General features: G+C 43.1%; 2 protein-coding genes and 1 pseudogene across 2 annotated transcripts; 2 read left to right on the top strand and 1 right to left on the bottom strand.

Moving 5' to 3' along the window:
* The first annotated feature begins 534 nt into the window (after positions 1-534).
* Il36rn (interleukin 36 receptor antagonist) lies at positions 535-4,251 on the top strand. The gene is made up of 4 exons (XM_090336091.1): positions 535-563; positions 2,252-2,337; positions 3,703-3,830; positions 4,027-4,251. The coding sequence occupies exons 1-4, from the start codon at positions 535-537 to the stop codon at positions 4,249-4,251; spliced, it is 468 nt and encodes a 155-aa protein (XP_090192217.1).
* Positions 4,252-14,194: 9,943 nt separating this feature from the next.
* Positions 14,195-16,668, top strand: Il38 (interleukin 38). The gene is made up of 4 exons (XM_090336090.1): positions 14,195-14,226; positions 15,660-15,745; positions 16,020-16,147; positions 16,456-16,668. The coding sequence occupies exons 1-4, from the start codon at positions 14,195-14,197 to the stop codon at positions 16,666-16,668; spliced, it is 459 nt and encodes a 152-aa protein (XP_090192216.1).
* A 5,122-nt stretch (positions 16,669-21,790) lies between these two features.
* On the bottom strand, positions 21,791-22,449 carry LOC150060224 (translationally-controlled tumor protein-like; annotated as a pseudogene).
* Positions 22,450-25,621: the final 3,172 nt, after the last annotated feature.

Raw genomic sequence — 25,621 nt, 5'->3', positions numbered from 1 at the left:
GAAGAAAGGAAGGACTGGAAGAAAGGAGGGAGGAAAGGGTTGTTTTAGAATCTAGCTTTCTTGAGCTATTTCTTATTCTAGAGAGCTGGAAAGCTCTTGAGAATTGCTAGAAGGACATAGTCTCCAGAAGACTCCTTCCAGAAGAATTAAGGTTGAGCAGCAGCAGCAGGTGTTTCTGTAGGCTTAGGGTGATGTGAAATCACGCTGGGAAACCCTGCTCCTCCCTAGGTTGAGTTTCAGGGCTCCTCCCTGGTTCATTAATGTCCTTAAAAGGCCAAGACATCTTGGAGGAACAGGCATTCCCCACCGGCATTTCTACCAGGAGAAAGGAGCATTCTGAGGTATTCTTTTTGGCAGGATTGGAGCTTCAGCTGACAGACAACGCTAAGATCTATAACCTCTGTTCAGTGGAGTCGGATTAACACTAGAAGACTCAAGGGGCCTGCTTGTTACCCAGAACTTACCAGCACAGCCTTTGCTCTGTCTAAAATTTTCTGCTGTTTCAAAACAGGGAAGACTACTGTGGAGGCCAAAATGGTCCTGAGTGGGGCATTGTGCTTTCGGTGAGTATTTAGGCCTCTGATGCTGTGGTGACTTTGAGGAAAGTGAGCTTCTGGCAGAGTAGTCCAGCCTTGGGACTGAGGATGGGAGGAGCTGTACTTGCCCAGCTGGGCCTCTCACTAATAAATCAGGCAATCTGGGATATTGAACAGCATCTTACTGGCCTTAGAGCTTTTCTAGCCTTCTTTCCTATAGGAGTGGGACTGGCAGGGCACCTCACAAGTTCCCTGATGCTAAGTGAGGGCTAGTAACCCCCTATTCCTAGCGAGAATGGATCAGGAGGCTCCCTCAGAGCCCTGCTGTTGCCTACCACAAGGATGAATTGATATCTATCCAGCCACAAGGAGGAAAGTACCATAAAGACCACTAATCTGCTACTCTTTCCATCCGCTGATCAGCATTTGCTGATCAGGATCTTTTCTCTGCCATAGACTTTGCAGTGTTGGGTAAGAAAATGAGCCTTTCTCTTACTGAAGTCAGTCTAGTTCAGTCAGCCTCTCATGGATGATGGAGCTTCTGTGGATTGAAAGTATTTGAACAAAAATTGCATCTATAAGAAACATGCACAGACATTTTTTCTTATTATTCCCTTGAAGATGTAATACATAAACTATTGACATGACATTAGATATTCTAAATAATCTAAAGCTAGGGTGCATAGGTAATATTTAGGAGGACTTGAGCAACCCATGGCTTTGTGCTTGACTGGAGTCTTGGAACTGATTCATGGTGGAAACTGAGGGTTGATTGTGTCCTGTTTTCAGAATATGTCTCTGGGCCTCAGTTACATGAGATATTCTGAACAGTGGAGCTCTCTTTTAGAAAGCAGAAGTTGTCCTGATGTACAGGTCCACAGCAAAACTCAGCCTAAGTTATGTAGCTAGTTTTATCATGTTTAGCCAAACACCAAAGCAAGTGTATGGGTATACTGATGCTTTCCCCCAAGCAGTTCTGGAAGAAACCTTCTTTTTCTCCAGTCCTGGGGCTTGAACTCAGGACCTGGACAATGTCCTTGGACCCTTTTTGCCCAAGGCTAGCGCTCTGCCACTTGAGCCACAGTGCCACTTCTGGCTTTTTCTGTGTATGTGGTACTGAAGAATTGAACCCAGGGATTCTTGTATACTAGGCAAGCACTCTACCACTAGGCTACATTCCTAATGTTCATTCGGAAGAACATTAATTTCTTCCATGAGAAATATCTAAGAAAGGTAAACTGTAAGAATTTTAAAATAAGTCCTCAGTTTGGATAGAATATATGGCCAGGTGGAAATAAATGTACCTTGAAGTTTTCAGTAATCATCGGTAAATCATTCTAGGTATGTACTATCTAATACAGCATCTAGTCTAGCAATAGAGAGACCAGATTCAGAGAAGGTAAGTAACTTGTCTTTTGTGGTCCAGCAGAAAAAGTAGCAGAGTCTAGGGATCCAGCTCATAGTCCAAGTTCTTTTTCAGCAGAGCCCATAGAGGAGATTGGATAGAATAGAAAAAGTTGAATAGGTAAAGGAGCATAAATGGGAGACCAAGGAGGGATCCCATCGGTAAGACATGGCTAAGAAAGAAGGTTGTGCTCTTGCATCAGGTACAATGGAAGAGAAAAACAATCTGCCTGAGACTGGAGGGACACTCTTGAGCCAAGTCAAGCTGGAACACTAACCCATCCCCTAACAGACTCTTCCTGATGTTTCAGAATGAAGGATTCAGCCCTGAAGGTGCTTTATCTACATGACAACCAGCTTTTAGCCGGAGGACTGAATGATGGGAAGATCTTTAAAGGTTGGTGGTAAACATGACTGTGATTCTAGGTCTTGTATCTTCTGTCAATAGTGGCTCAGAGCCCAGCCCTGCCATGTAGAAGAATCATAGATAAGGTTTTTACCAAAGAAAGGACCCAGGCCTTGGAGTGACTGAAATCTTTATGCACAGGAAGAATATTTTTCAGAACAAGAGGCTTTCCATTTTTGTCTTACCCAGTACTAAAGAAGGGATTCAATGGGCTGTCTGTCCTCACTCTCCTTTATGTGGGCTTTGCCTCTTGGCCCTGAGCTCATCCACTCTCTGAAGGTTCTGTTCACTCAAAGTGGCGGGATCCAGACAGCAGGTGGCGCTGTCTGTCCTCATGTTCCCAGTGCCCCACATAATTCGAAGTCTTTTGAAAATAATGCCCACTTGGTCTTCCTTACAGGGCACTGTAACCCATGGATCCTTTTGCTATGCTGGTGTGCTTGTGTGTTTGTATGCATATGACCATTGCCATATGTATATGTACAGGTTATAGATAGGCATACACATGTGCTTAGGTAACTGTGTACATGAGCATTGTATACACATATACATGTGCAGCATATATGTCTATGCGTAAGTCTATGCATTGGTTATAGTTACTTGTGCATAACCCTATGTGTGTGAATGTATATGAATGCATATGTATGAGCACAATGCATGCATACATGTAATGTGTGTGCTCATAAGTGTGTATGGGTGAGGTGTGGAGAATATATAGAGGAATGAGATATTTTCTGCCCACATGAATCTCATGGAGATGGTAAGATATCTAAACAATTCTAATGGGTGGCTTATTAAAACAAGTCTTCAGATGCTGGTTGGTGGTTTATCCCTGTACTCGTAGGGGACTTGAGATCCAGAGGATCGTAGTTTGAAGCCAGGGAGAGGAGAAAAGTCTGAGAGACTCAGTCTACCATATAACTGGAGTGTCGTAGAGAACCAACTGAGCAAGGACAGCAAGTTAGCATGAGATATTGAGTTCAAGCCCTGGTATTGCCACAAACAAATCAAAACATCTGGAAAGAGGGCTGACAGTAAAAAGTATTGAATGCAATATTTGGACAAGTAATCTCTTGGAATTTACAGACGAGCTGCTGATTTGGCCATGAGCCAGGGGTTTGGGGGTGGGGTGTGGTAAAACATGCTTCTAGCCCTTGATGTCCACTCTGGACTGCTTAACAGAAAACTATCCTTTTCCATGTGACAAGTGTTCAGATCTTTCCCTCTGCCCAACTTAGAGTTGAGATGCCTCACACTGCTGCCCAGAATCCAAGTCCTGTTGGTCAGAATCCATGCCTTGAGTAGGAATGGACAGAAGGGCATTCAAGCTTCCTGTTCCTCATCTCTGACCTGTAGGTGAGGAGATCAGCGTTGTCCCCAATCGGTCACTGGATGCCAGGCTCTCCCCAGTCATCCTGGGTGTCCAGGGAGGAAGCCAGTGCTTGACGTGTGGGATGGAGAAGGAACCAACTCTGAAATTAGAGGTGAGTACAGTTGGGAATCATCATATGAGATCCAACAGATTCAGAGCAAATGCTGCTTGGGGTTCTGTGCCTGGGACGCTGTGCAAATGCTGCGAGTCACACCTTTATCTCCTCCCCATTGGTTCTTTGCCTTGCCCCGCCATTTTCCCACTATCTTTACTCCAGCCCCTCACTTTTCATACCTTTCTGCCGGCAGCCAGTGAACATTATGGAACTTTATCTTGGTGCCAAGGAGTCCAAGAGCTTCACGTTCTACCGACGGGACATGGGACTCACTTCCAGTTTCGAGTCTGCTGCCTACCCTGGCTGGTTCCTCTGCACGGTGCCAGAAGCTGACCAGCCTGTCAGGCTCACCCAGATTCCTGCAGATGCCAGCTGGGATGGTCTCATCACTGACTTCTACTTTCAGCAGTATGATTAGAACAGTGTGTCTCCCCCAAACTCCCTGGACACCGCTTGGGTAGGGATGGAGGTAATCTAAAGAGTCCTCTAGTGAACTCCCACTTCTGATTTAAAAGACATTGAAGAACTCTCTTTACCTAATTTGGGTAAATTCTGAGATTTGGGGCTCAGTCCACATCTTCTTTCTACACTGGAGGCTATTACTGGAGTGGGACCTCGTGAGAACCACCTGGGATAAGCTGGGAGCAGAATAACAAGAGCTCTAGGGGGTTGGGGCTGGTGGAAATCCTTTATGCTCATTGGTTTATGACTCCCCACCCCACATTCCCACTAGAGCTCCTGTCAGTCCCCTCTGGACAGGAAGTGAAGTGCCACAGAATGAGGGACCACAGTCCATGACTGCCTGTGGCCCTTCCCTTTAATCCTATCACCGTGGGCTGCTGCTTTCTTCCATCTCTGCCTGGCCTGTGACCCCTGAGGTGAGAAGATGGTGGTGTGGGGAAAACAGCTTCAGTTGAGAACATAGAAAGAAAGAGACAATCATGATCTCTCTCTCTCTCTCTCTCTCTCTCTCTCTCTCTCTCTCTCTCTCTCTCTCTCTCTCTCTCTCTCTCTCTCTCTCTCTCTCTCTCTCTCTCTCTCGGAGACATAATAAAATCCTAGAGGCTGGTCTCCACTTATTTGGAAAGGTATTTATGGCTTATGAAGTAAGAAGCCCATATTACAAAGTAAAGTATCTTAAAATTACCTTTTAAATTCTAGAAAACGTTATCCACATATTTCTGCATTCCAAAAAAGTCTGCATCAACTGCTTGTATCAAGTGTAGCAATGTCTGAGTAGTAGCAATATAAGGTATTTTTCTTTCTCTTATTTGTACTTGTTACATTTTCCATAATGAAAATAGATTACTTATATAATAATAAGAAAAGAAATTAACTCAGGCATCAGTGGCTCATGCCTGTGATCCTAGCTAATCAGGAGGCAGAGATATGAGGACCGAGGTTCAAAACCAGCCTGGGAAAGAAAGTCCATGAGACTCTAGTCAACAGTCAGCTGCAAAAAAACATATAAGTGGAGCTATGGCTCAAGTGGTAAAGCATTAGCCTTGAACACAAAAGCTCAAGCATAGCACCAAGGCTGTGAGTTTGAACCCCAGGTCTGACACCAATAAAAAGAAAGAAGAAAGAAGGAAAAGAAGGAAGGAAGAAAAGAAAGAAAGGAAATAAATTTATCTTGAGGTAAACATTGCAGTTATCATTTCTGTCTTCAGCATCTACATTCCTGGAGTGAAATTCACACTGAAGTGAGTTTGGCTGCCTCGGGCAGCAGGAGTCAGGAGTCAGGAGACATTCTGATAAAGACACTGAGGAGGATGTAAAGGGATTTGTGGTTTGAATCACCTGGGTAACAGAGTTACAGCAGGCAAACAAGCAAAAGAACAACAACCAAAGCACAAATAATAAGAAAAACAATCTACAATCTGTCTTGGAATGACCACAACCCTGGGATTCCAAAGTGTGAGGCCAGATCCAGGAGGCCTGCTGTACGGGTTTACCAGCACCCTTCCCACATCCTTGTCCTACTTATAACCTCAGACTGTGTCTTGACGTTGCAATTGGTTAAGGCAGACTCATCCTCGATTAGGATGGGAGACTGAGTCTCTGCAAAAGGGGTCATGGGAAGCACAGAAAAGGAGTCTATGTGAAGGCAGAGGTAGAGGTCTGAACACCACAAGTCAAGGAATGCCAAGGGCTGTGCCAGTCACCAGAAGCTGGAAGACATCGGAGAATTTTTCCTAGAGCCCTGCTGCTACCTTGATTTTAGACTTCTAGTTCCCAATGTGATGAGAGAACATATTTTTTGCTTTAAACCACTAAGTATATAGTAATTGCCTATTGAAGTTATAGAAAATTAATGCACTTGTTAATGACTCTCATTTCCTGCGTGAAGTCTATCTTACACTGAACCAGTGACCCAGGAATGATCTCTTTCTTCCTATCTGTCTCTCATGATTCACTAAGAGGAATGCCAGCCCCATAGACAGACTCATGTGGAGATAACTGCTAACAGCCATGCGTGTGAGCCCAGAAACAGGTTGTCCATTCTTCTAGGCCTTCAGTGACCGCAACCTTGTGGACTCTGAAGCAGCACGACCCAGCCAAGATGTTCTAGATTCCTGCCCTTTAGCTGAACACCCCTGTGAGCTATGATATTCTGATAATCAATACCCCCAAAAAGAGAAAAGTGTAAATATATTAGATGATGCCTATTTTACATTTTCATTTTCTGGTTTCAAATGAATACCAGCCCTCTCGTGACCCCAAAGCTTACCATACTCACTATGTCAACTATTCTCTGCCTCCACAAGGTTCCACTCATTCTTGACTACTTGCGCATCTCTCACTACATGCCAGAGTCTGCTTCCAGTATCCCTACCTAACCCACTGTCAGTGGGAAACAGTGAAGGGCTATAGGTGTGAGATCCAGGTATTCTACCTGCTACTCACTCACTTGTCAGCCTAGCTTGGTTCAGAGTTTGCAGAGACACCAGCAAAATGCCAGAATAGAAGAGTTGGCCTCCACCAAGGAAAACTGAAGTTCTGCAGGCCAGAGAGGGCTGCTTCTATAGCCCTCTCAGGACTGCCGAGAACATGGGCTCCCGTGCCATGCTGTGTTTCTATGCGTCCTGTTCACATAACTGTCAGTGGTCTTCCTCATCATGTACTTGTGATATTGGTGATCTTTACCCCTCTCTGCTTAAAAACAGTACCTATATTTTAACACCTTGCTAAAATACTACTTCTTCCAAGAAACTCTTGCTAAGGTGAAATCTCCAGCACTTGGCTCTGTCTGGCAATGCCTTGTGCATAACTTCCTGCATTGTAATGAGTTGACATGGAGTCCCCAACTTAGGGTGATCTTAATGTTGGGGCTGCGACACTTTGCTTTTAAACACCTACCATTTTGCTTGGCAAATAATAGAACCTTGTGAACATGCAGTCTGGACACTCTTTCCCCACCCTGGAATATTTGTACTTTCTCCTCTACTCATACATATCTGTAAGGGAATAGCTCCAATTATTCCTTATTCTTGACAATTTATGAAAACAATTTCTCTGTCATTTGTGGGAAAACAGAATTCAAAAAGACATTAGCCTGGGTGAGCGGACATGAGTCAGCTCATATGCACTGGGAAGATATAGATATAGATATAGATATGCTGGGAGATTCTAGAATCATGTTTGCTCAAGTGACAATGACTTAATGATTTTCAGTTTCTATAATTTTTCCATAAAACACAGGCCTGTGTCGATATTCACAGAGGGGCTATGCTTGTTTTACATGGCATTTGTACCTACTGCTAATATAGAAGATATCATACACAAGAAGTAAGAGTAGCCAGAATCTATATTCTGAAGAAGCAAAACCTAGAGAGCCCTCTTCAAACACTCAAAGGAATATACTTTTTTTTGTAATTCTAGAAAATGCAAGCAGAAAAACAAAGAAAAGAAAACACAGGCAGGACCAGTGATGAGTGCACATTATACAGCGCCTTTTTCCCCCTTGAATAACTCCAAAATATACATACATCATATGCGTCTTCTAAATGTTGTAACATTCCTAAGGAGTTGTTGAGGAAAAACCTTATCAGCCCATGTCTTAGCAATGCTATACCATAGGTTTCTTCATGTAGAAACTCTGGTGCCGTATCTAAGATTACTTTGCTTCTACAATTTTTTTTTGCCAGTCCTGGGCTTGAGCTCAGAGCCTGAGCACTGTCTTTGGACTTTCTCAAGGCTAGAGCTCTACCACTTGAGCCTCAGCACCACTTCCAGCTTTTTTCTAGGTATGTGGTACCAAGGAATCGAACCCGGGTCATCGTGCATGCTAGGCAAGCACTCTACCACTAGGCCAAACTCCTGGTCCCATATAATTTTTAATTAAAGAATTACTCTGACACTATTATCACTGATACACCTTTGTCCCATAACTTAGGCAGTATGGTATTTTAAACTGTTTTCCCACTAAGCATAGCACCTCATGCCTGTAATCCCAACTACTCAGGAGAAAGACATTGCAGAAATCACAATTCAAGTCCAACCTGGGGGAAAAAGTTAACATATTCTGTCTCAATAAATAGCCTGACATGATGGTTCGTGCTTAAGGTTACAACTACGTAGAAGTTTGTAGGTAGGAGGATCACAGACTGAAGATGATTCTGGGCAAAAACCTTGAGACCCTGCCTGAAAAAGAACTAAAGCCAAAGCAGCCAGGGGCATGACTCAAATGGTAGAGTGCCCTTGTGTAGATAGCATAGGGCCCCAAGTTCAAACTCCAGTACTTAACAAAAAAGTCTTTATATGTTTATTATTTGTCCCTCAGTTAAAGATATTTAATAAGAGACTATGAATTATATATATATATTTGTCACACAGCAATGTAAATTACTTTATACACTCAAATTCATCACCTGATACAATGCCTTATACTTTGGTCCTTCCTATAGAACAGTGAGAAACTGGGAGAAGGGGTGAAAACTGAGCACAGGAATTAAAAAGTAAGATATAGTCTCCTCTACGTCCCTTTTCTCATTTCTCATCCTTCTGATGTCTTTACCTAACTCTTTATGGAACTTAATAAATGACTTGAGAGAAGAAATTTCAATAAGGCTATTTAGTCTCCATAGAACATTATGCCCAATCCTCTGCCTCTCTGGGAAGGACAGATGGGAAGATAGGTAGATGAATAGGTGGATGATTTGATGGATGGATGGTGGATGGAAAGATGAGAAAATAGATATATACACACAATAGTGCAGAGCACATCATACCCATCCAGTTCCAGGATGAATCTGAGACCCAAAATAGATGGGCTTCCTTGGATATCCAATTTCATCAAGGCAGTGCTTATTAAAACTTGCCAATTAAACTCTTTGAAAAGCACCTTTCCAATTGGGGCTAGGTCTATAATGCTATTAGTTCCTGTTCTCAGGCTGGCTCTGATCAAAGAGGCCTCTTTAGACATATTCTCTTTCATTCATCACCCCAGCAAGCCTCAGATAGAACCCAATGAGCATCAGGGATGTGTGACCCCAACACTGTTGATCTGCCTGCAAACCACTAATAACATGGCCAATGACAGTAGCTATAGAAAAGGTTCAATGCCTGGCCTTTACCTAGGCTTTATGGGCGACTCTCTCCCCCTTCAACAAACACTCATTAATCTCCCCACCTTCTTATTATCCATACTATATTGAATGCATTGTGAAATGTCTAGGCTCTTCTTCCTCCCTATCCTACAACCAATTGCAGAGATTGCTGAAAGGCTGACCCACCCTGACCTGACCATATAAACAGTGTTGATGCCAGAGAGAAATCAGTCAGAGGTTCAAGGCATCAGGTTACCAGGCACCTGGATCTGCAGGTCAGTGGTGGATAAGCAGTATTCTTTCTCCTTCGTGGTCTCCGTTCTTTCCCCCCTCTCTCCTCCTTCTCCTTCCCCTCCTCCTCCTCCTCCTCCTTTTTCCTTCTTCTCCTCTTTTTTTCTCTTTTCTGTTCACATCTCATGACAAGCTCTCTAAGTAACAAAGGACTCTTTCACATCATAGAATGGGCTGCCCAGTAAATCTGGGACCACATGTGGGATTGGGAAGTAGAAATTATTCAGAACCACAGATCTTAGAAATCGAGGGCAGAAGAAATTGTCTAGGACAGTGGTGTTCAAACAGTGCTTGGTGGTGCCTGGCAGTGTTTTAGAAGCCCAGAACCTCTTGTTTCAGAAATTAAGAACACCAGCTGTATTCTAGCATTGATTGCCCTCATGTCCTGCGTAGATGATGCAGAATTCTTTTATCTTCTTTACTTGCATTCAGTTTTGGTGTAAAATTTCCTATGAAACTTAAAACCATTTTGAAAAAATAGTGACCTTGCTAAAACTCTCACTGAGAAGCCCAAGGATGAAAACAAACAGGACAAATTGCTAACAGAGCTATGTCTATATTCCAATCTGGCATTCAAAGCCTGCTGTGTATATTCCTGTTAATACATAGGACAATTAGTGTGAGATCTTCAAGTAAGTATATGCCAGGCTTTGTAACTTCAAGATCTTATGAACACAAATAAACAACACAACAAAATTTAACAGGAGTGAGCAGAAGAAAATATCCATTAAATTCTGAATAATGAAATCATAGACAGTTTGACCCCAAAAGAACTTAAGAACCATATAGTCTTTTCCCATTAATTTATACACGCTAGTCCTGAATATTGGCAGTTAAGTGAGATAAGCTTGTAGTCTGAGCTCTTTCTTTAGTCTATCAGAACTAGACACTGAACACAGACAGACAGACAGACAGACAGACAGACAGATAGATAGATAGATAGATACATACATACATACATACATACATACATACATGCATACATACATGCATACATACATACTTACATAGATACTGTGACCCAGAAATCTTAATCCTGAGAGAGCTCAATGGCTAGTGATGAGGACGGATGTCTTTTGAGGAGGATAATCAAAGACGATGCTAAATACTCCCATTGAGAAGGCTTTTTGAGAATTATTATGTTGCCTAGAGTGGTAGTTTAGTGTCTATAGAGAAGTGAGATACTATCATATGAACAAATCAGGGACAAATGGTGGCAAAAATGGAAACCACTATAGATTGTCCAGCTGGGCAGGAATGTGGTAAAAGAAGTACTTAGAAGTTCCAAGTTTCTCAAATAGGATGGTTTATATTAAAGGCAGAAAAAGTAAATACCATTCCTCACTACAGTGACTGAAGACACACAGTTATATTTTGAAGGAATAATCCATTAGGATGTGTTTGTTGACATAGTAGATTTAAGGGGAGGAGATATTAGAGGTATTACAAAATGCTTCTCAGCAGTGGTGATGCGAGAAAGATTGGGGAGGTGAGAGAAATAAAATTGAGAGGGATAAGCATGTAGTAAGAAGAACAATTAACCTGACCTTACATGCATTTTGGTGAATTTCATATTCTGTAGACTTCTGGAGGCAAAGGAAGATATTTTGTCTGGGTCTGGGAGGCATTAGAACAAGTGTTCATTGCAGATTTGGAAATTAGTGAGTTGAAATTCCATTGAATATAAAATAGAAGTGCTTAAGATATTTTTCTCTTTTTCTAAAACCTTTATTTCTAGCTTTTAGATCCTGATTTTTTTTTTGTCTTTGTGGGGTTTGAACTCTGGGTCTGGGCACCTCTCCCTGAGCTCTTCAGCTCAAGGCCAGAGCTCTACCACTTGAGCCACAGTGCCACTTCCGCTTAGGATATTTTCTTGTGGCTAGCAGCATTAGGGACAGCAAAATCTATAATGGGCATGGACCTGAGACAGAGAGATGTGAAGGGAATAAGTCAAGGTCAAGTGTTCTGAAAAGACAGTGACCAAAGAGCAAAGGACTCAAAATAGTCTTCATATTTGACTCCACAGGGGTCAGTATGGATTTGATCTGGAGAGAATGCAACCTCCACGATAGATAAAATGTAGAAAAGAGGAGAGGAGTGGACAGATAAGATGTGCAGAGGAACATGGAGGGAGCTCAGGGCAGTTTCTTGATAGTATTTGATCAAAGGATTGGAGCGTTCTGAAACAGGACACGTCTGGGAATAAGTGACAGGAATAAAAAAAGAAGAAAGATCGAATTCCAGTGAAAAGTCATTTGGGGGCCATCAGGGAAAGTAAAGCGTTATGGAGGGAGTGTATGGCGCATTGCAAAGAGTTTGGTAGAAACTCAGCCTCAATCCCAGGCTCTCTGATGGACCAGAAGATAGTTTCTCATTGCTACTCACCCCATCTCTACCCAGCCAGAACTCAGGCAGAGGGGTCCCAGTGTGGGAATCTGTAGAAGACACTGGATGTTCAGAGAATGATGAGAGAACTCTAGAACCCAGTTAGACTAATCCACAACTCAATATCCTCTGCTTGCACAGAGGTCAAGTCACTGCTGGAATATCTGGGCTGGAAGGATGAGCGATTCCTCTGCTATTCAAAGTCTAGTCCAGGGAGAAGCTGTTCTCATCATCCTCACCATCACCATCATCAACATCAAGTTGCATGTTCAGAACTGAGAACCTGGCTCCATCCTGGACTTTAGGAAGTAGAATCTATATTTTAACAACAACTGCTTGATTTTACATGTTCAGTAGAGGGTGAAAGCACTGAGTTAGGTTCCTGATTCCAAAACTTGACTCACAGTGGAATTATTTCCAGTCAAGCTTTATCAAATAAGGATCTAAAGCCAAGGAAATAACTTTACCAAGATTCCTTTAGGAGGGATAGGCACGTGGAGTCCAATGACTTTATTTATGTAGTTTTTTTAAAGCCATAAAAACATATAGAAAGGAAATTCATGTTCTTTATAGGAAAATCGTCAGCAGATGTTAAAAAAAATCACTCAACCTGTCAGCCATAGATGAGTGCTGCATCGACACTGGCAGTTTGTGTGTGTGTGTGTATGTGTGTGTGTGTGTATGTGTGTGTGAAGACGTAAATGAGATTTATTATGCATATTATTTATAATCTGCAATGTTCACTTATTATATCTGGAAAGCTTTTATGCTATAAATTTTCTTCTATATCTTCAGTGTACATATAGCTCTTATTTCGTGGGTTGGTCATACCTTTTTAACCAATCGTCTATTACTGGACATTTATGTTGTTTCGACTTCTCTATATTATAAAAAAATGTAATGAGCTGGGCTCCAGTGGCTCATGCCATCCCAGCTACTCCGGAGGCAGAGATCTGAGGATGATGGTTCAAAGCCAGTCTGGGCAGGAAAGTCTGTGTGACTCTCATCTCCAATTAACCCCAGAAAACCAGAAGTGCCACTATGGCTCAGTGGTAGAGCAGTAGCCTTGAGCTGAAGAGCTCAGGGACAGCACCCCCACCCAGAGTTGAAGCCCCATGACTGACAAAAAGAAAAAAAAACGCAAACAAAAAATCTTTCTAACTAAATACATGGGCAATTCATTATTTTTTTCCAAAATAAAAGCAACATATGCAATCACAGAATATGTGAGATGCTTCAAGCCTACACCCATTAGAAGTTCCCCTATTATACTTGACTTTCAACTCCATATCAAGATCCAGGGATTAAAAATGACTTGTCTAAAGTGCTAGTGAAGATCTAGTGCCACTCTGGCTATGGCCCTGTTTCTTTTAACATTTACATCATTATTGCTCAGATACTGATGTGGTCTGAATTCCTGCTCTGAGCACCAATCTGTTCTCCTTACCTGCCTTTTTGAGCATCTTTCCTTCTCTGAGCCAACTCTTTTCTTCCTACTTCTTTCTTCTTTCCTGACTCATTCTCCTTCTTATGTATTTGTCTTTTCTTTCACCTTCTTATTTGGTGAAAATCTACTCAGTATGGCTCAGCTGTGGTTATCCTCACACTTACTTCCAGAGGAAGTTTCCTGGTTCTGATTGGCTCTGGATTACTTGCCATGCTAGGTGCTGGGTTGCCCTTTTTGAAGGAGCTCATTACAGGGAGGAACTGTGGACTGGATCATCAGCCAGGAAGAAACAAGAGTCCTGTGAACCTTTGTGGATCCCTTGTATACACATGCATTGCTTTCTTCACCGTAGATCATTCACTCTCAAAAACACACATCTCTGACTGCTAAGCTTGTCTTGTTTTCCACCTAACAGAACGGGGCAGTTTGGGGGTGGGGGAGTCTCTCTAACCATAGGAAGGATGCCTCTCAACTCCCTCAGAGAAAGAGCAACTGGAGATATGTTTACCCATGCTCTGGTCTTTGGATGTTTAAGTTCTTGCTAAAAGGGAGATGGGAGCATAGCAGCCATTTGTATGCACTGGGATGTGGGACTGGACCTGCTCTGGATTCACCTCCAGTCTTATCCGATCCAATAACCCTTCTTCTCTTCTTCTCCTTAGTGAGAACCAGATCCCTCAATCCCAAGCATGTGCTCTCTCCCTATGGCAAGATACTACATGTAAGTCATTCTAGTGTGTGCCTTGCTTTTCCAGTCTGGGTGATCGGGGAACAGTCACAGAAGACTGAATCAGAGAGATGAGTTTCCTTCTCACCATGAAATCTTCAGGTTCCCGTAATTGTGCTTCTTCCACTACCTTAATTCCTTTCTGAGTACCTGCATGCTGTAGCTATTCTAATGCTTCCTCTGTATCACAATCTGTAAGGGAACATCCATAACTATTTTTTTGGAAACTGAGCCTTATATAACGTCCTCCATATCATATATCTGTGATCCAGAGTCCAGTATCACACTGGGATGTTGCCTCCATGTCTCTAAGAAACAATCTCATATCTTAGTGACAGCATTTTTGTGTAAAAGCCTCTGTGACCCTTCTAGTCCAGCCTTTCCACTCTTAGTTGTTGTTGGCCTCATTGCATCCTTTATTATAGTTTGCTGGTCTTCAAGTAGGATGCTGCTGACAGGTGAACTGTCAAATTCTGATTGTCAAGATTCAAAGAGGAATGCCAATCGACAAGCCTAGGGTCTTTACAGATGTCTGCTTTTATTGTACGAGTAAGCCTGCTTGCCATTAGCTAAAGGCACTATATCTAGCTATTACAGAGGAAGAAAATTCTCTTGGAGATGATGACATTAGTTCAGAGTTTCTGCCCTTAAAGGTACTAGAGAGTCCTCCAGGCCCTGAGAGCAGCTGACAGGTACTTTTGAAACCAGCCAGGCAACTGGGCTAATAACTTTGCTTGGCTTTGATGTTTCGCATGCTCACCATGCGGTCTGGCTTCCAAGGTGTATACTTACCATTCCAGGCTGGTCATTAAAATCAGAACCATTCTCAAATGACTATAATCAAGTCCTGCTTTGGTTCCTCTGCTGACCTGCTATATTTAGTCTTCACAGAGCATATCTTGCTTTGGCTGAGGTCGGTGGTACTTAGTATATTGGATATGTGTTGGATACTTAGTGTGACATAAAATGATTTTTTTTTGCTTTCTGATCAGTGGATTTTCTCCTATAAAAAGTCTTTAAAGTATTCGAAAAACCTCTCAACACTTTATTATATAGTCTATTTCTTCATTAGAGAGAGTACACAGCTATGAAAACCTGAGCACAGGTTTGTAAAATCTGGGACCTGTACTCAAAGTTACCTGAGCCCCAAGGAAATGTTTCAGCAACACTTCTACCTCTTCATAAATTGGCATTAACTCCCCTCACTCCTCTGAGTGTATTAAAAGCATAAACCCAAGATCCTTGCTCTTGCTCTAAGACAGATGTGTTCAGTACCTGCTCTTAATGGAGTAGGGTCCCTTTCCTTACCTGTGGAGCGAGAAGCTCTCAAAGGTTCAGTGCGCTGGTTCAGAGTATGGAGATGAGGCGCTTCAAAGTTCTATAATGTCCAAAGACAGTGCGTCATCTTCAATACTATCCTGTTCCAGAATCAAAGATGTGGATCAGAAGGCTCTGTACATACGAGATGGCCAGCTGCTGGTAGGAGATCCTGACACAGACAACTGTAGTGCAGGTAAGCTGGCGGGGTGTCCCCAGCTGGGACCTGTGTTACATTTCATCTACCAAAGGTCTTCATTTGTCTTCTTTCCCATCACTTTCAATGAAGTAGCTATCCCTGTGATGGTGAGAAGAGACCTGTGGCTCGGTCTATCCTTGGGAGAGAGCCTGACCTTTTGAAGTCTTATTTCCCATGCAACCTTGCATGCAGGGCCCGTTCTTTCTACTAGATCTTCATTTGCACCCTGAGGCCCCCTCATCTCCCACTTATCTTTCCTCTTCCTTCCCAGAGAAGATCTGCATACTTCCTAACAGAAGCCTAGACCGCACCAAGGTCCCCATCTTCCTGGGAATCCAGGGAGGAAGTTGCTGCTTAGCATGTGTGAAGACAAGAGAGGGGCCTTCTCTACAGCTGGAGGTGAGAGAACATTGAACCACCCCAGTGAGATGCCATTCGTCACCCAGTCTGACCCCCACGATGCTCTGGTGTCTCTGTCCCTATCCGTGGATTCCCAGCCAGGGCCACCTGATCTCTTTTTCCCTTAGATTTTCACTATCTCTCTTTATATTCAGAAATGAGGGCCTTGCCTTTTGTAATCTGTAGAAGCCCACTCCTGAATAAAGCCCTGCCCTATTGAGTCCTTCTTGGGTGAAGCCATAGTGGACTCTAGGGCTGACATTCCAGTCAACACATCCAGACTACAGCTGGTAACTCTACCCCCACAGGATGTGAACATCGAGGATCTGTACAAGGGAGGTGAACAGGCTATCCGCTTCACCTTTTTCCAGAGCAGCACGGGCTCTGCTTTCAGGCTGGAGGCTGCTGCTTACCCTGGCTGGTTCCTCTGTGGACCAGCTGAACCCCAGCAACCAGTACAGCTCACCAACGATAGTGAGTCTTCAGCCCGCACTGAGTTCTACTTTGAACAGAGTCGGTAAAAGGACTAGAGGCTGAGTTTCAGCCAGGTGTTCCCAAACCTAACTTTTCCACTCAGGATATGTGGTGGGCTGGCTCACCGCCCTCCTAAAACATGTACATCTTGATTTCCAGAATCTGTAAGTACAGTACGTTACATGGCAGGAAGGACTTTACAAATGTCACTAAGTATCCTGGACTGCCTGAATGGTCCTCATGAGTTAGAAGGCATGAGTCAGAGAACAGATAGACTCTCTTGCTGAGTGTGAGGGGGAAGAAGGGACCTGGAGCTACAAGCAGACCGTCTCTAGAATCTGGAAATGGCAAGGGAATGGATTCTCCTTCAGAACTTCTAGAAGAAATAGAGTTCTTCTGACATTTATTTCAGAACCCTGACTTCCAAAACCAATAAACTTGCATTGGTTTAAGCTAGTGAGTCTGTGGTTATTTGTTCCAGCAGCCATGGAGAGGGGTCCAAAACTGTATCTTGCTCAGAGCCAAGGCAGTGGGGGTGGGGTAAATGTGGGGGTGAGTTTCTTAGAAGGCTTCTCACAGCTTCTTCTGGATGTGCTGTGGACTCTAGCTCTACGTTTACAATCCAGAGTGGCTATTTGTCCTCAGAGGCTCACTCCTTTCCTCTTCATGAAGAATCTTGGGGCAGTTCAAGGGCGAGCAGAGAGCTCGTGCTTTCTGGGCTCAAAGCAGGGGTAGACTGCTGGTAATTCTGCCTGGTGTAAACGCTCAGTTCCTTCCTGACATGTTCTCGGTTCTGATTATGGATCAGAATCTTTAAGAACATTAGGTTTTCCCTCTCAGAACCACCTAACGTGCAAGTGCTCTCATGAGTGAAATAACCAGCTGAAGAGACAAAGGCAGCCTGTGTTAGAGCTCAAGCTCAAGTCGGGCCCAACGGACCCAAGGCCATTCCACTAGTTTATTTTCCATTCCAGGAGTTAGGGATAGAAAGGTGATTAAACCAAACTCCCTCAGACTGATCACTGAGTGGAAGAACACTGAACTAGCAAAGAAACATGGAAGAAAGCAGGGTATTCAAAGTGCTGAGTGATGAATCAAGCTAGATGGTCGAATCACATGCTTTTGACTTTTCTCACCTAAGACTGGAAGACTGGCAGGAGCTGAGACTTTGAAGGATCTGTGCAGGAATTCATGGTTAAAAAATAATCAAGAGGGGCCGGGAGTTTGGCCTAGTGGTAAAAGTGCTTGCCTAGCATGCACGAAGACCGGGGTTCGATTCCTCGGTACTACATACGTAGCAAAAAGCCGGAAGTGGTGCTGAGGCTCAAGTAGTAGAGCCTTGAGAAAGTCCAAGGACAGGGCTCAGGCCCTGAGCTCAAGCCCAGGACTGGCAGAAAAAAAATCACAAAAAAGCCTTCTCTGAGACAGAAAGAAGCTGGTGTGTTCAAGGCTGTAGCACGCACAGTAAAGAGAAGTAAGAGTTGAGCAGGGTTTAGGTCAGCAGGGCCTTGAAGACAAGGTATAGATTTTGATGTATGAGGTACAAAGGGAAGCTGCAGGAAAGCTTTAAATAGGGAAGAGATATGATGGGTTTTACTCCAATATGGTTGGTTTCTCTGAGCTGCTTCTTCATAGTCTAAATGTATACCAGCTACTTGGCCATTTGCCAATTGGCAAGTCAATTGCTATTATGTGTTATGGGTCGGAACTCTCTGTGTGTATGTGTGTGTGTGTGTGTGTGTGTGTGTGTGTGTGTGTGTGTGTGTGTTTGGGGGAGGGGCTTTGTTTGGCAGTAGTGAGCTATGAACTCAAAGCTTTGCACCTGCTAGACAGGCATTCTATCACTTGATTCATGCTCCTCACTCCCCTCCCCCAATACTTTTAGCCTAAATTGTTTTTCAGATATAATCTTGTGCTTGCCTAGGAAAGATCACAGATCTTGATCCTTCTACACGTGTTTCATAAGTATTTGGGATAATATATGTGAACCACTACACCCTAATCTAAGACTATGCTTTTATTTCTTTTATTCTGTTTGTCATGGGGTTTGAACTCTGGGCCTGGGTGCTGTCCCTGAGCTCTTCAGCTCAACACTAGCACTCAACCGCTTGAGCCACAGGGCCACTTTCAGTATTCTGGTGGTCAATGGGAGATAAGAGTCTCATGGACTTTTATGCCTGAGCTGGCTTTGAACCCTGATCCTCAGATCTCAGCCTCCTGAGTAGCAAGGATTATAGGCATGCGCCATCAGCACCTGGCTCAGGACTATGCTTATCTGAAAGCATATTTTAGCTAATTTTGTAATCCTAGTGGCCTGAACAGTAGCAGGAACACAAGATAAAGCTGAGTGGACAGAAATCATGACTTGGTTCCAGTTGTACATCCTCATACAAGGTATCAAGGCGGGCTAGTGCTACTGTGCCATTGTAGCAAGACCCACCAGCTAGGCAAGGGTATTTGTAGGAAAGATGTCTAATCTGGGCCTTCCAGGAAGAGAACATAGGGCTGATTTCTCTAGGCAAAAACACCAACACAAGAAGATATAATGAAGGAAGGCTCCCTGGTGAATCATTCAGGTGGCTGAAACCCAAGGCTTATGGCTGAAGAATTGCTGAAAATTCAAATGGGAAGATGGGTGTGGCTTGACTATGAATACCTTGCCAACGAGGTTAAGACTGTGCATGTGAAGACCAGAGGACTCATCAGACTTTCAAGCAGGATAAGAGATTTATATGTGGCTCCCTTCAATCATCACTGGCTGATTCAGATGCACCAGAGCCCCAGGTGATCCCAAGTTCTTCTTCTGTGACTGTCCAGTGGTCATCTTCAGTGTTCTGCTTGCAGTCAATATACCTTTTTCTTCATCTTCACTTGTATACTGAGAGATAAGCTGAGGAACACTGGAATTGTAGGCTGAGTGGTTCATGAATCAGGCAGCAGTAGTGCACAATGAGGGTGTGTTTGGGAGGCAAGAGGAAAAATATGATTGGCTAAAGTGGAAAGTCCTTAGTAAGTTAGGGGGTAGTTGCTAATTGGAAGTCTGTAATTAGAGGAGAGTTGACAGTTTCTGGTTGGTTAATCTAAGTTTCATGTGTGTGTGTGTGTGTGTGTGTGTGTGTGTGTGTGTGTGTGTGTGTGGTTTTTTTCTTTTTTTTTAGGCTCTGACCAATCACAATGACTTGCCTGTCAGCTCCGCCCAAAGCTCTGGAGCTCTGTCAACTTAATAGCCTCCTAATTAATTAACAATGGTAACTCAGGTTGGCCCCTCTTGTGACCTAGACATACTCAGGCTACTCCCAAAAGGAGCCCTACCTCATATTTGATCATGTTTTCCATATAAGAAAAAAAAACATTCTGAGCAACTAATATATACTAATTCTACATTAATGCTTGGTTGAGGAAGAGGATGCAAAGATCTGGAAGACACACTCGTTCAACCTTTCAAAACTGAAATAGGGAGCTGGGGAAAAGAGATGTTAAAAATAAAAGCTAATCATTCTTGACTGCTTTCTACAAATGATGAGAAAATACTCTTCCAGGAGCCTTTGACTCAAACTCTTAGAACTCAGGTTGAGGGTTCAGCTCAGTTGTAATACTCTTGCTTAGGATACAAAGCACTATGAAAGAGACAGAAAACAACAGGTTTTCTTTGGCACTCTGGGAGAAATAGTGATAAGATATGTTCAGGAATTGGCGACTTGAATAAGAAATAGAAGCAGCTTCTGACAAGTGAAGTGGAGGAAGTCTAAAAATACTTTCTTGTATCTCACAGCTTGTCTCTTCAATTCCTTCTCCTCCCTGAAAGTCTTCATAATTAGGCCATGAGAGGTATCATTATATAATAATGTGGGAGGCACAGTTTTATCCACTCTATATCTCAGAGTGGTGGGTGTGGGTTGGGTGAACAGAGGCCTGGAATGTAGTCTAACAACATTTCAGTCAGGCAGAACTAGGGATCTCAGTGTTTGGGAAGGGTAGATGCATGTGTTTCTGTGTGGTGGTGGTGAGTGTGTGTGTGTGTGTGTGTGTGTGTGTGTGTGTGTGCACCATCTGTTTATGCTGTGTAGGTCCCATGGAGACATTAATACAGAGTACGTTCCTCTTCATTCCAAGAAGCTTTGGGACAAGTTTACACAAGAAGTTGATAATGTTGAATATCTCCTAGAACCTAGATAACTTAAATCATTCCAATCAGGAGTCAAAATAAAGCCACGTTTCCCTTTGGACTCAATTTCTATCTTAAAACCCTAACCTGTACATCACGATCATTGGTGTAAATGACTTCTTAAAATGCCATACACAGATCTCCAGAGGATATAGAATACTCGCTGGTTTTAGGGAAGCATCTGTCCTCAGAAAATTTCCAATGTTTGGTATAAAAGGAACAGAGATTCAAGGTTGGGGACACTTCTGAGTCCAAGTGCCTGCAGTGTGGCCTTAAGACTGCAGATGGCAACAGAGATCAACTCGGTTCCCTTAGGGAATCTGTTGCAGTGTGCAATGTAGTTTCCATTCTAACCCTGTGTATCCCCCTGTGTGTGAGAGCCCCGGGGCCCCAGGTCTCTGCCTGGCTTCCAATGGATTCATCTTTTAAACACTGAATGCTGATCTGGATGGTGTGAAGCCTTCAGGAAGGCTTCTGAGTGCTTCTCCAGATAATGAATAGATTCTTAGCATCCCCTAGGAGCTTGAAGCCCATAGCTAGGGAAACAAACATTAACATACATTTTATTTTTTATTTTTTTGCTTTCAACTATGTTAGTCTCTTTTATTCTTTTGGCAGTCTTTTCCAGGGTTAACTACTTCTACTGAAGGTAAGGAAATGTACAAGGCTCCACATCAAATGTTCACATTTGTCATTCGGGTGACCGTGAGTTATTTTGCACTGTAACTTAATTGGGTTTTGACTTTTACATTCTAGTCACATAAGTAGTTTCCACTGTAGAAGTTAGCTGAAGACAGTCCCATGCTTTCTAGTGGTCATGAACTCCCAGCCTCTAGCTCTTTTCAGACACACTACAGGATGGACTGTTTAAACATTAAACCAAAAGGCATTCTCTTGGGTTTAAATGCACTTTATTTTTAGACAACCTATATGACATGTTTTTTTTTCTTAAAAATCAATGTCTCCACTCCAAATAAACCATGGTCAAAAGAAATGGAAACATTTCAGATGACACCAGGTCTATTTGGCTTAAGTCCTGGTGTTGCGTGGATGACAAACTCCAGTGAGTTATCGTAACAAGTGATAGATCCCAAATAATTGCCCAATTTGTTAACATTTTTTTCCATTTCTAAACCATCCTTAAAGAAAATCATAAATGGGGTCAAACCATTCTCATGGTAGTCCAGGAGAGTAACCATGCCAGATGAATTCATGTTTCCATCAATTTAAAAAAAAAAACAACAGGTAGTTATTGAAATTAGTAAGAATGTGCTTGCTTTGCAGCTCCTGTCATCAAAGGCTTTATTCCCTCATGTTTCTGTTCCTCAAGTGATTTCATATAATCATTGATGTACATTTTGCAGGCTTCCTTTGTGAAGTTGGTAAGTGAAGGTTTATGACCATGTGACTACTGTGCTTTCAGTGCCTTTGCCCTTAGGCCTTCAGAGGAGGCATTTCCACCAATAAGCCAGTCATCAGTGTTACCCTCTGTCCTACGGATCCTCTTGCCTTCTACCTCCAGGCCCAGCCCACCCGTGATCTCCCGGATCTTGTAGATGTTGGAAAACAGCTCATCATACCTGATGAGGTCCCATCTCTGACAGAGCCAGAGCGGCACTGGAAGGGCGGGGGGAGCGGGCAGAAGAGAGAGCCATACAGACATTTTGTTTGTACAGGTGTTACAGAAAACAATGTAGTTCCCTACTCTCTTGCCCAGGTGACAAGAGAGGCAGCACGGATTCATTCTCCCCTGGACACATTCCCCTCCCGTTCCCTTGGGACAGCCTTTCCCAAAGCTCTAGTCATAGAATTTGAGTGACAAAGGAGTACTAAGAGCCCCCAAATTCCAGCAGAGACTGTCCACATTAGAGCATCTAGTATAGGCATTTTTCCATGTCATATGATAAACAACTTTAAAAAAATAGTACTGATGACGTATAATGGAAAAAGCTGCAACCTGTGGCCTTCCAGCCGTTGTGCTTCCACTCTTTTATCCAAACTTGTATTTTGGTGCTTGTTTTTGTTCTAACTTAGTTCTACCTATTAGACACTTGAAGAACTCTATTTTCTTGTTTGGTAGTAATCCTAACAGTTTCACCACTTTTTCTCTCCTTTCCTCAGAAGGCACATGTAACAATAAAGAATTGGCGTTTCTTCAAAAGCCATATAATGCATGATTGTCCTTAATGTACTATGTTATCTCTCATCTCTTTTGCTGTCCCTTGGTTATCCCATATGGTTACAGTATTTTACCTTGTTATCTGATATAATTGTATATATGCATATTTGGTTATTTGAAATTGGACAGGGAAGGGAGGAAAACAAGATGAGGGGCGGGGGTGGGGGGAGGGAAATGGGGATCAAGTCATGAGAAGGGTATCAATGTATGTGAAGTAATGCACCCTCTATTTGGTGAATATAATGCAACCCTTCTAGTAATTACAATAAAAAATATATGGAAAAAAAGAATTGGCGTTTCTTTTGATAGGTTCTTTCCTCCTTCAAGGTAAAAGATTGTACTTCACAAAGGAGTTTCTCTACTCTTTGGTACTCCCACTGTTTCTTTATAGATGGGTGAGTTATAGCCGTAGCTAATTCCATTACATTTTTTCATTGCCTTTAAAGATAATGGAACCAGGTGGAAACTGGGAAATCACCCAAACCACTCTGGTTTCTAATGAACCAATAGGCCTTTTGCCTATGTGCCTAAATAAATGAGTACCTACTCATAATTCAAACTGATTGTGGGACTCTGACCCAGGGAAAAGGGGAATAAGAGGGGCACACTGGGGAGCCAAAATGGGCTACTGATTTCTGGGTCCCACTACTCACTTTTTTTTTGGTGGGTCATGGGGCTTGAACTCTGAACCTCGGTATTGTCCCTTAGCTCTTCAGCTCAAGGCCATCACTCTACCACTTGAGTCACAGTACCACTTCTGGTTTTCTGGTGGTTTAGTTGGACCTAAGGGTCTCATGGACTTTGATGCCTGGGCTGGCTTTGAACTGCAATCGTCAGATCTCAGCCTCCTGAGTAGTTAGGATGACAGGTATGAGCCATGAGCACTCAGCTCCACTATTCACTCTTTTGGGCAGCCTTTCCCTTTTGACTTTGTTAGATTTCCCCCTCCCCCCCCACACACTATTTTCGAGAACAAGAACCCATGGGCTCATATAGCACATGAGCATATCTTTATAAAAGACCACAGACGTAGGTGTCTCCTAGCTAAATGTTTTTCAGACTAGCTCAGAGAACACTTTTGTGAGGCTTCACGGGTTTATGGGAAACATGGGTGAGCTCTGATGTCTCCTGTGCCACTTAGTGGTGCTGTGGCTCAAAGTGGTAGAGCATTAGAGCTCTTGAGCACAAAAGCTCAGGGACAGCACCCAGGCCCTGAGTTCAAGCCTGGTGACCAATCAAAACAAAACCCTGTAAATAAATTAATATTCTTACATTTTTTGCTCTCTACTATAACATAAGAGGCTTAGGTCTACTTTGTGCATTACTAGCATGTATGAGAGCTAATGGCATGTGTCAGACTCTCAGGGACATTTGCCGAATGAATAAAGGGATAAATGTACAAGTTGGGAGAATACCTCATTAGTTGTGTCTTTATGGACATTGATTCCAATAAGCCCAAGTAGAATTCTCAAAATGGTCCAACTTGGAAGTCAGGTTCATCAGCAAAGGATCATTGACAGAACATAGAGATAATGGAGAAAGGATTTAGTCCCTGAAGTAGGACTGCAGAAAGTTGGATGGGACCTCTGGTCTCTGAGCTAGTGACCAACACTGATATAAATAGTCACCCAGTTATATACAGTAATAACTGTGTAATAGACCAGTTCAAAACGTAGTAACTTAAGACAATTTGTAACTTGTCATCGTTCTGTGATTGGCTGGGTTTGCTTTCACCTGGGTCTGTGGCCCAAGAAATGCATTATTGTATTATGCTGGAAGGATCAATGCAGTCTCAATTAGAGGGCTGCATTTGGTATTGACTGTTGGCTGAAATCCTTGGCTCTTCTCAGGGTGTCCTCCCATCTTCCAGTAGACTGTCATATCTTCTTCATGTGACCGTCTTGGCACTGTGTTTCTAATTGATAAAGATGAATGTCAGTTCCCTTGAGATCGAGGATTCGGAGCTCACATAGTCACTCCTGCCACACATTCTGTTGGCAAAAGCAAGGCCAAACAGATCCAGGGGGGCCATAGGTGAAAAAATGGATTCTAACTCTTGGCAGAGCTGCAGAGAACTCATAGCCAAACTCACTGCGAGTAAATACTACAGGAGTGAGCTAAGTCCAGGTTCACTGATTGCTGTGCTCTTGACAATGTTATAGAGCCTGCACAAGGAATTATGACACGGGCTGTATAGCCAGGTAAACCAGCCCTCCTTCCCTTCCTCCTTCCTTTCCTCCTCCCTCCCTCTTTACCCTCCTTCCTTCCTTTCTTCCTTCCTTCCTTCTTTCTCTTATTCCACAAGTATTATTTAGCACCCATGATGGGAAAGACAACCTTGCCTGAGCCCTCTCAATATTCTTTAGGTTTCTCAGTGGTTTCCTTGCAAACTAGAGGGCCCAAAGGAGAAGGTTGTTCTTGGAAAGGCTTGTAGGTGAAGTCCATGTAAAGCCCAGCCTAAGAAGCAGAGTAGGAAAAGTTGTTAAGTGTGTGGGAGCAGATGCCAAAGAATTTGGAGGAGGCCCAAGAAATGCATCCTGACTCGGAGAAAGCCGTTCTGCCTCCGAGCAACAATTCTCTGGTTCCACTGCTGATGATGGTATAAAAATAGACACAGTTGTTCTTCCAGTATTTCCTTCTTTTATTTTTTCCTTTC

This window comes from Megascapheus bottae, chromosome 7 (genome assembly GCF_031878675.1).
Source record: "Megascapheus bottae isolate mThoBot1 chromosome 7, mThoBot2.hap1, whole genome shotgun sequence".
Lineage (NCBI taxonomy): Eukaryota > Metazoa > Chordata > Mammalia > Rodentia > Geomyidae > Megascapheus > Megascapheus bottae.
The sequence above is the reverse complement of the archived record's forward strand: the minus strand, read 5'-3'. Positions and strand labels throughout refer to the sequence as shown.